This window comes from Myodes glareolus, chromosome 4 (genome assembly GCF_982192425.1).
Source record: "Myodes glareolus chromosome 4, mMyoGla1.1, whole genome shotgun sequence".
NCBI lineage: Eukaryota > Metazoa > Chordata > Mammalia > Rodentia > Cricetidae > Myodes > Myodes glareolus.
The window spans coordinates 51096079-51107802 of NC_142029.1; the positions used below are offsets into that span (position 1 = coordinate 51096079).

General features: G+C 36.8%; 1 protein-coding gene across 1 annotated transcript in view; it reads left to right on the forward strand.

Moving 5' to 3' along the window:
• LOC125412047 (phospholipid scramblase 2-like) overlaps positions 1–3420 on the forward strand; it is a 37956-nt gene extending 34536 nt beyond the window's left edge. The window contains 2 exon segments of the mRNA XM_087905923.1: positions 449–610; positions 3228–3420. Coding sequence (XP_087762049.1) covers positions 449–610; positions 3228–3287 — 222 coding nt within the window. The 3' untranslated portion in view covers positions 3288–3420.
• The last annotated feature ends 8304 nt before the right edge of the window (positions 3421–11724 follow it).

Here is an 11724-nt window from a genome sequence, read left to right on the forward strand (position 1 = left end):
GAAGCCTTGCCTACAATGACCAAAGCATGGTCAATCACAAACATGTGTAGTTCTAAGAAAAAAAAATATATATATACATATATATATGTATATATATATATCTTACAAAGACTTTATATACTAGTAGGAGTAAAATAGATCTATTTGAGAAAGTGTCTTGATATGTGCAAAGTTATTATTTTTGTTTTCAGGAACATTAACAGAATTTAAGCTGACATACAATCTACTTTTAGGAAATAAGAGAAAGCACTGGGGAAACGTTGTGAATTTTTCATATATAATGCAAAAAATTCCTATTTTATGCAACAACCCTTCCAATGTTTAGTTACATGAGAGCATGATTTGAATGGCGCATTGATGATATTCATCTCTGAAAGTAGTTTATTATTAGTTTTCTAGAACATTTTGAACTTCTCCTTTCGTTCACTGATTTTTGTTTTCAATTCAGATCATGTCTCTTGACGAAAAAAATGTGATTGGTAGGATTTCTAAGCATTGGTCTGGTTTTCTGAAGGAGTTACTGACAGATGTGGACAGTTTTGGGATCCAGTTCCCACTAGACCTTGATGTGAAGATGAAGGCTGTCTTGCTCGGAGCATGTTTCCTCATTGTAAGTTGACTCCTTGTGTTGGAAGGGGATAGTCACTTGTTGGTTTGTGACTGCTCAGCCCTGAAATAATCAACCAAAATTACTGCTTGGTCCATTAGCTCTAGGTTCTTATTGGCTAACTCTTACATCTTAATTTAACCCATTTTCATTAATCTGTGCATCACCACGAGGTTGTGGCCTACCAGCAAAGCTTCAGCACATCTGTCTCTGGTGGCAGCTCCTTGGTTTCTCCCTGACTCTGCCTCCTTTCTCCAGCATTCAGTTTAGTTTTCCATGCCTTGCTCTGTTCTTTTGACCTATCACAGGCCAAGACAGTTTCTTTATTCATTAACCAATAAAAGCAGCATGAAGACAGAAGGACCTCCCACACCATCCTTGTAATTACTATTTCAGATTGAATCTCAGAACCATATGGAGAAAATGCAGAAAACTGCACACTCAAAGATCTCTTTCTAGTTAGGGAGATAGGAAGTGGGTATGTTTATATTTCATTGTATATATGTGTGAGATTCTAAAAAAATAGGAAAAAGAAAACTAAACAGTGTAAGTAATACATTCTTACTTCCAAGGTTTTATAGAAGAGGTGATGTACACCCCCAGCTCTGAGATGATTTCAGGTCTTCCTTAAAATTTGGATCCAGGGACATATTTTCTATTTAAAGAATCCACACAGCTTCAAATCAAAGATTCAAAGCCCATCCATTGAGAGGTTCTGACTTTACAAAACAGAAAGTTAACTTGAGACTTCAAAGAATTAATACTTATATGGAATAGAAGTTGCTGAATCAAAGAGTTTTATCTTGACATATTATTTGATTAAATACCAAACAAAATAAAGTGTAATCATCAATAATATACTTTCAATAAAATCTCTAGATCTAGTTAACATGTTACAGGAAATATTTGGGATAAAGCAGTGGTCCTGAGATTTTTTTCAGTGCCCATACTAAGTTCCAAGCTCAAAATCAGAAGTTTGTAATCCAAGAAATTCTCTCATGTAATCAAAGTTAAAGGTTACATAAACAGATTATTTTATCAAATTAGTGAAATCTTTGTGTGGCATTCAGGGAAAAATGAACACTTTCTATATGATGCTAAAATAAACTATTGATTTCTTATGCAGCAATGGTATTGTGGCTGTAAATATGCTTCATGAAGTCCATATATATCTGAAGGAACATATCATGGGATGTTGGCTAATTTTATGTCAGCGTGACACAGATAGGAGTCAGTTTGGAAGAGGGAACCTCAACTGAGTAAATGCCCCCATTGGTTTTGCCTCTGGTCATCCATTTTCTTGATTGATGGTTAATGTGGGAGGAACCAGATTACTGGGAACAGTACTACCTCTAAGGTGTTAGTTCCAGATTCTATAAGAGGGCAAACTAAACCATTACAAACAAGCCAGTAAGCAGCATCCTTTCATGGCATCAGATCCTGCCTACAGGTCCCTAGTGTATTTGGGTTCCTGACTTGTCTTTCCTCAGTGAAGGACTATGTGAACTCTACGCTAAAATAAACCGTGTCGTTTTAGATCATGGTGTTTTATCACAGTAATAGAAACCCTAAGACATGAGGCATTTCATATTTGTTTTTAATTTTCTTATATAGTCTAAACTAGAATCTGTTATGGCAATCCTCTTGCATGAGTCTCCTAAGGTATGAGTTTCATCACAGGTGAGATTTTATTTAAAAAAAATTTGCTCTTCAATAATGAGAGTAAAGTCATAAAGATCTAAGAAATAAAATAATAGGTTAGCCAAGCATAGTCATGGTAGTAATTATAAAACCAGGCTGGGAATAACTAAATTTAGCATGCTATTCTCACAAATTTGAGATATGTGCAATAACTAATTCCTAATTAAAGCTTCAATATTGTAGCACTTCCATTTACTTCAACAGACAAATATTGTGTGTTATACAATCATTGGGTTAAATGATTTTCTAGTAAAAGTATATGTTGTGAGATAATCAAACTAACTGAAATATCAATCACCTCAAGGATTCTCTTTATTTTGCAATATGAATACTTAAAATCTACTCTTTAGCAATTTTGGAATATACAGGACAGTGATACACCTCCAGTTCCAGTGCCTTGTGTGAATCACTAGAATTTATTCTTCATTAATGAACATTTAGAGTCTTTGGTACAACCCTTATTTTCCCAGTTCAGCTTTCAACCTCAGGGTACAATTCTACTCCCTTTGTTTAGAATGAAGAGTTCAACATTTTTACACGTCACAGATGAAGAGTATGCTATATTTTATTTTCTTTTTTGACTCATTTCATGTCATATACCATCTTGCAGGATTATCCATTTTGTTGTTTTTTAAAAGGTTTCATTATTATGAACATAAAGTAGTAGTATACATACCCCATTTCCCTTGGTTATTCTTCTTTTCCCTTTGGTTTGGTTTATACTTTGATTATTATTGCTTGTCTGATTGTCTTGTTTGTCTTTACTTTGCTTGAGAAAAGTTCTCACCACACAGACCACTGTTTCATTAAACTCAAATCTACTGCCTCCCATTCCTGGGTTCTCTCAGTTTTCTTAATTTGAAAAGTAGCCTCACTTTTGTTGCTGAAAATTGACTTTATTACTTTTCTTCTTATCTAGGACTTCATGTTTTTTGAAAGCGGTAGAGGCCAGAGACCACATCTACAATTATCTTACTGAATCAATGACTGTGTCCTTAGACAATGTGAAGCCGGAACGTTAAGACTCAAAGAAAAGATGTTTTTTTTTTTTTCGTTGAAGTCATGCATCTATCCTTGAATTAAACTAGGATGTGCACAACTCCACTGTCATATGATTGGCTTTTCAAGTTATCACAATTTATTTTCTAGCTCATTAGATTATAGACCGTTTCATATACTATAGGGACTACTCACTTTTTCCTTGGAAAAATCAGCATAAGAGTTAAAAACTTTCCTGATCCTGCTCTCATCCTGTCATCAAAAAACACTTGAAAGGAGTGTCCCCATACTTGATCCTTTATCTTCCAAGGTCTGTGATGATCCTTGGGCCTTAATTTACTTAACTGCTGGTAGGAAAATTTCCAATTGTAATAGTATCAAACTTTTAAGGTCTGTGTAAGGACTACGGAAATCTAATGCATGCCCTGGAACATGAGTGGTTTCTCAAATTAAAATCATAGTAGATAATGGGGAAAAGGCTTCATTGTGAAGACCAGGGATTTCAAAATACAGGAAAATGGCTCAGGCCAATGACGAGAACTTTGGGTATGGGATTTCTGTTCCATAGCTTCGAATTTGCATCAGATTCACTCTGAATACTGGGCAGACACTAATTCTCCTTTTAAGGGAAAGAGAGCTTCCTGTGCACTCTGATGTTCCTCCCTGACCCTTAACACCTAAAAATGTAAAGGCCTTGAAGTGGGGAGTGTAAAATCTGGAATAGGCTAAAAGTCAGTAGACAACACAGGGCTTGAATGGGAAAAGATAGAGATGGGGATAGAAAGTTGATCCCTAAGAGACCAGCCACAGAGCTCTGACTGATTACCCCCTGCCATACAGTAAGAATCATCTGCAGCCTACTGTTCGTGTCAGTTCTGATCTGATATTTCTCCACCTCCCAAGTGTTTGCTCCATGGAATAAGAACACAATGTCTGGCATGAGAAACCAAAAGCTGTCTAGAGTGGGAGTGTATTTGCGGTGACTATGAACAGCTGCCACTTTTTTCAATTAGAAGACTATGCTATCTATTTACCAGGAGTTTCAGCCATATGTGAATTTCATTTAAAAAAAAAAGTCTTAGTTGATACAGATTGCTAGCTTACAACAGAAAAACGACTTTTCCCAAAGGATTTGCGTGAACTGAACCCATTGGCTCATGGCAGACCTGAATTCTCAAGCAACTCCTGCCAATTCCTGTTTGCTTCCTCATTTCTCTCTCTGTGTGTGTGCATCCATATCTAATATATAATCTGACACATGTGCAAAGTTATTAAGATTCACCATGTAGTTTAAACATAAGACTTATCCAAGTATTATGTAACATACATCTATGTATGTTACACAAGTATCATCAGAGATGCTTTAAAAATGGTTCACTCAACAAATATTGGATTTATTAGCTCCCCCAAAGGTTTAAATTAACCCATATAGGATCTATGAATTGTAAATAATATTTCTGGGTAGAGAATCTTCTTGGTAATCTGCCTGTATTATTGATTTCTATCCTACTCTCTCTGAAGAAGCTTTGGGGCTTTTTTGGGGTCCAGTGAGATAACACCACAAAGTTATCTACTGCTGCCAAAGCTGATGACCTGAGTTCAATCCTCAGAACACACATGGTGGAAGAGAACTTTGAACATTATCTAAGTTTCGTATGTGCACTGTAAAATGAGAGTGCATGCACATAAATAAATAGATAATATATTTTTACAGGTTTTTAATTAGCACTGGGAATATTAGTAGTTAAAGTGCCTGCTTTCCAAAAATGAGTGCCTAAGTTCAAATCTCAACAACCACATAACTATTCTTGATCATGCCCGTTACTCTGGGGAAATAGAGATAGAGCAGCTGCAGATATCCCAATTCCCGGAGCTCAATGGTCAAATAGCCTGGATGAATTGATGAGCTTTAATTTCAAGTAGAGATTTGAACTAATTAGTTCTGTGTTGTGAATGAGTTTGTGATGTGGAATTTCCCTCTGTATGCTATGATTACCATCAATTAAAAAGAACTGCTTTGAGCCTATAGCAGAGCAGGGCAGAACAGAAGTAGGTGGGGAAAACTAAACTGAATGTTGCGAGGAAGAAGACAGAGTCAGAGAGAAGTCATGTAGCCCTACTGGAGACAAACGTCAGAAATGTAGCCAGTAATCTACAGCCACGTGGTGATACACAGATTACTAGAAGTGGGTTAAATTAAGATGTAAGAGTTAGCCAATAAGAAGCTAGAGCTAATGGGCCAATCAGTGTTTTAAATAATGTAGTTTCTGTGTAATTATTTCAGAGCTGAGCAGCCGGCAACTAACTAGTGGATTCCTTGCATCAAATTGGAGCCCACATGGATAACTAAATCCACTTAAAACCTGCAAGAGTTTGGGAAGGAATTCTACACACACACACACACACACACACACACAGAGTTTAACGCAGCTTCTTGCTCTGTTTGCTAGAAGAAAGCAGAGGCATGGCTCCTTTAAGAGAGGTCTTACTGATTCAATAATAGCAGAAATAAAGCCACACCATTTTGAAATGCCAGCTTTCTGGACTGTGCTGCCTGTGCAAATTCTGACTCTTTCTGGAGACCCGGCTATGGAGCATTTAAATGGGGTTTGTAACCAGAGTGCTACAACTTGCTTAATGGCAACATAGATTGGCTGTGTGCCTAAAAATGGTGCAATGTACTTAGCTTTCAGAAGCACAAAACAGCTCCACCATGCTGGACTGGGCAGGACAAGCTGGCAGTGCTGTATATACCCTAGCAATGTCACAACTTAGATTTTTTAGAGCACTTAGCATTTTAAGAAGCACGTCTGGTCAGGAAATAATTATAGATATGCAATAAAGAAAAATCCAAATAAAAATGATCTTTAAATGGGTCACAGTGTTCGATAAATGTACATAGGCTTGGGAGAGAAAAAGAAAAAAAGAGTATAGAGAGTTATAAAAAAAAGTAAATGGCTCAAAAATTTAAGTCTTTAAAGAGACAGAGACAGTCATAGATTAAAGAAATAAAGAAGATCAGCCACGTAAAGATGGAATATACATAGAGAGTCTGGATCATGCAAATTATTGTGTTTTCTTTGAATTTTTTGACTGTGAAGGATCTAAGTAATTAACATACATATTTTAAAGGTAACTTGTCTTCAACATTTGGGTCTAAGGATATGTTGCTTTGGAAAAGAGGCTCCTTTGTTTCCACAGAGGATGAGAACCCATGGAATACTTCCAGACTAATGTGGTTTGATGCACCAAGATCCCCAGAAAGGTCGCTGTGAACACCGCCCCCCCCCCTTAAAAATACTTCACTCAACAAAGAGCAGGAAGCATTTTGAAGAGAACTATGCCCAGATTCTAAATGATTGCTTATAAATGTTTGTTTATATTTAAAGATGGATATGCTATAGAGATCTGCATTGGTATGGATTTTGGTTTATTGATACAAATTTAAGGTTAATTTTGTTTATATATATATATGTATATATATATATATATATAAATTTCTGCTCTTGATTAAGGTATTTTGATTGTGAAGCTCATTTAAAAATGTGATGTATAATTTAAGAAATATAGGTTAATAGATAATCATCTATAATAGTCAAGATTGTAGTCAGTTAAGTTTTCTAGATACATAGAGATATATTTCAATTAGCCAGGTATCCTTCAAATCTTCCAGAAACCTTCAAAATATGACATTTAAATGTTTTAAGAATTTAGGGCTTTTCATGACATTGAGACACATCTACTCCTGACAACACTAATTACTTCAAAAGGAAGATGGCCATTGAAGAGGCTACTTATAGAGTTTGTTAGCCATTTGAACAAGAAACTGCTCTTGCCTGAACTGCTTGATGGTATGTTGGGTGAATTAAACATGCAGGACCCATGAGAGATGATCCCTGAACTTGCCTAAATGTGAAACAATCCTTCAAGGTTTCTGCTTCAATAAAGAGTCTGCTAGACATTCTGCAGAACACAGAAAAAAGTGACTGACAAACTGCCAATGTAGGCAGACCTGTCTTTGAAATGTCCTGCTTTATAGAAAAGTCTACCAGATACTATGGCCTTGTAGGCTGAAGATGGATGCCCCAATGGTACAGAAGAATTTTGGGTGACTGTCCAGGCAGTGAGACGTCTCCTTCAATTCTCAAGTTTTGGAAGTTGCTTGCAATAAACTTATTGTTTACTTAGGTAATATTATATCCTTCTGGAGTATTTGATGGAGTTGAACAATTGATAGTTATAGTTTTTCTTAGTTATGATAAAAGATAAAATAGATATAAATATTGTAACTGCAATTCTTACTTGCTACCTGTTTTGTTATATGTAATTTTACCATGTTAAAATTAAAACCTTCCTTTTCATTTAAAGCAGAAGAGGAGAGGTGATGTAGAATTCCCCTGTGTATGCTGTGATTACCATTGATTAATAAAGAACTGCTTTGATCCTATAGCAGAGCAGGGCAGAACAGAAGCAGGCAGGGAAAACTAAACTAAATGTTGGGAGAAAGGAGACAGAGTCAAGAGAAGCAGTATAGCCCCACTGGAGACAGATGCAGGATCTTTAGCCTGTAAGCCACAGCCGTATAACAATACACAGATTACTATAAATGGGTTAAATTAAGATGTAAGAGTTAGCCAATAAGAAGCTAGAGCTAATGGGCCAAGCAGTGCTTTAATTGATGTAGTTTCTGTGTGATTGTTTCAGAGCTGAGCAGCTGGAAACTGACTAGCAGCCTCCTGGCAACAAGGTTTTTTTTCCCCCAAAAGTTGTATAAGTTACATTGTAAAACAAAAGAGGAAAGATTTATTGGACCCCCTTTAGACTGTAGAATTGGTAGGTAGGTTCATATCCAGGGATATGATGTTCCAATTTTACCAAGAATGGTGTTCATGTAGTCAATTCTTGTCATTTTGCTTTTGAATTTTTGAAAATCTGGGTAAAGGAAAATTTAAAGTTATGCTGAACATTATAAACATTTCCCTGCCTTGTGGGATATGTAGATGAAGACACTGAAACAATCACATCCTTAAGGGAAAACATTGATTTTCACCACTCTTGTTATTTATTGGTTTTTGTGTCCCAGAGTATTAGAATAAGAAGACCTAGTATACTCAAGTTTTGGAAGAAAAACCTTTATTCTTTCAGTTCATCCTTGTTTCTAGGCAAGTGATGTCTCCCATCACCAAGCCAGGCAAGTGAACTCTGTTTAGAATGGTATCTGGAAAATTATTTCAAACCCAGCTTATATTTGAGGTTCTTGAGGAACTGATTTTAAGTCTTGAAGATTGTGGTGTCTTGAATGTAATTGGCTAACATAAGCTCATTGGGAGTGGCACTAGGAGGTATGGTTTTGCTGCAATAGGTATGGCCTCTTTAAGGAAGTGTGTCACTGTGGAGGTGGGCTTTGAGGTCTCATATTTGCTCAAGCTATGACCAGCGTTTCAGACCATTTCTTGCCTGCAGATCAAGATGTAGGACTCTCAGCTCCTTCTTCTGTACCATGTATATCTGCACACCATGTTTTTGTTTGGAGAAATATGAACCTTGGGACTGTGGATTAGAGAAAACGGGTGACTATATTAAGTGTTGCTTAATGGGCCATGCTAGTAAGAGCATGGAAGATGGTGGTGCTCTGTATGATTTGATAAACTATGGGGGCCTGGATCTTGAGGATTTAGAGGAGAAGAATCTTTTTTAAATTGTTTTTATTGAGCTATATATTTTCTACTCCCCTCCCTCCTCTCTCCCCTTCTTCTCTCTCTAATGAACCCCACGCTCCCAATTTACTCAGGAGATCATCTTGTCTTTTTCTTCTTCCTGTTTAGATTCATGTATGTCTATCTTAGAGTCCTCTTTGTTGTCTAGGTTCTCTGAGGTTGTGGATGGTAGGATTTTTTTTTAAGATTTATATCTAAAAGCCACTGATGAATGAATACATATTATACTTATTTTTCTGGGTCTGGGTTACCTCACTCAATATGTTTTTTCTAGATCCATCTATTTGCCTATTTATTTCAAGATGTCATTTTTTAACCCCTGAGTAGTACTCCATTGTATAAATGTACCACATTTTCTTTATCTGTTCTGAAGTTGAGGGGCATCTAGGTTGTTTTCAGGTTCTAGCTATGACAAATAATACTCCTATGAACATAGTTGAACAAATGTCCTTACAACATGATTGAGCATCCTTTGAGTATATGCCCAAGAGTAATATTTCTGTGTCTTGAGGCAGATTGTTTCCTAATTTTCTGAGAAATTGTCATATTGGTTTCCAACGTGACTGTACCAGCTTGCACTCCCATCAGCAATGGAGGAGTGTTCCCCTAACCCCACATACTCTGCAGCATAAGCTGTCATCAGTGTTTTTGATATTGGACATTCTCATAGGTATAAAATGGAGTCTCAGTTGTTTTGATTTGCATTTCTCTGATGGCTAAGGATGTTGAGCATTTCCTTAAGTGTCTTTCAGCCATTTTAGATTACTCTGTTGAGAGTTCTCTGTTCAGATCTGTACCACATTTTATTGGATTATTTGTTCTTTTGATATCAAGTTTCTTGAGTTCTTTGTATATTTTTTATATTGGTACTCTGTTCAATGTGAGTTTGGTGAAGATAAGTTCCCATTCTGTAGCCTACTTTTTTGTCTTGTTGATCATATCCTTTGGTTTACAGAAGCTTCTCACTTTTAGGAGGTACCATTTATTAATTTTTCTCTCAGTGTCTATATTACTGGGATTATATTTAGGAAGTGGTTTCTTGTACCACTGTGTTCCAGTATACTTCCCACTTTCTCATCTATGAGATTCAGTGCGGTTGGTTTTATGTTGAGGTCTTCAGTCCATTTGGATTTGTGTTTTGTGCATGGTGATAGATAGGGATCACCATCCCTGACTTCAAACTCTTCTATATAGCTATAGAAATGAAAATAGCCTGGTATTGGCATAAAAGTGGAAAGGAGGACCAATGGTATCGAAATGAAGACCCAAATATCAATCCACACACTTATGAACATAAGATTTTTGGCAAAGAAGTTAAAAATATAACAAGAGAAAAAGAAAGCATATTCAACAAATGGGTCTGGCATGACTGGATATCAACATGTAGAAGAATGCGAAGAGGAGAAGAATCTTAGTGTGTTGCCTAGAGATACTTCTTGTGATATTTTGGTGAAGAATGTGACTGCTTTTTACTCTTCTTTAAAATGTCTGCCTGAAGTTAAAGTGAAGAGTTTTAGATTAACTGCATTGGCTCCAGAAATCTCAAAACAGTCTAGTATAGATTCTGCTGTGTGGATTACTAGTGTTAACCTTAATAAATATTTCTAATAAAAAGGAGCAAGCTGAGTGGGCCATATTCAGCCCCGGCAAACAGAACTTGTCAGCTTCAGTAATTTTGTTCTGGTTGTAGCGTCATTGCTAGACGAAAAGTGTATGAAACCTTCCTTCACAACTAAGGAAAGCTGTTGAGGTCACACATGGGGTATCCCCAACGTCCTAATGGAGTCCTAGAGAGGCCATTGTGTGAAGCTGCGAAAGTGAACCCTGGATTGCCTTACAGATGCCAAGATATTGAAGATGCCAGAGTCATCTGGATACGTGCCCAGGAAAGCTACTAACAGGGAGTGGAACCAGCCCAGGAGAAAGGAGTGTGTAACAGCCAACAAAGCTGAAAGTAGTTAGCAATCTGAAGAGTGTTTAGATAACAGGAATGACGAAGATGTTTGGAGTTTGCCCAGTTTGCTTTCGGTATTGCTTTAGTCCTGTATTTCCTCACTATGCTCCATTGTCTACATTTTGAAATGTTTATGTATGTCCTGTGCCATTGCATCTTATAAGTATGTGATCTGGTTTTGATTTTGATTTTATAGGTTATTAAATTAAGAGATTACATGAATCTCAGAAGAGACTTTGAACTTTGGACTTTGATGCATTCTTGAGATTGTGATAGACTATGGGGACTTTCAAAGTTTAACTAAATGCATTTTACATTTTGATATTGTTATGTGCTTATGGGAAGAAGGGAGTGAAATCTCGTAGTTTGAATGTAATTGTGCCCAATAAGCTCATAGGAGTTGTGGTTTTGTTGCAATAGGCATGGCCTTGTTCAAGAAAGTGTGTCACTGTGGGGGTAAGCTCTGATGTCTCATGTATGGTCAAGTCATGCCCAGTGTTTCAGAACATTTTCTGTTGCCTGAAAGTCAAGATGTAGGACTCTCAACTTCTCCAGCACCATGTCTGCCTGCAAACCACCATGTCGCACCACTGTGATGGCAATGGACTCAAGCTCTGACCATGCAAGCTACTCCAATTAAATGTTGGGTGTTACTGCAAGCAAGAGGAAGGCAATTCTGTATACGACACTTAGTTTCTCCAACCAGAAACTGTTTGGAAAGATGAACTTAAAAGTAGTAAACATAT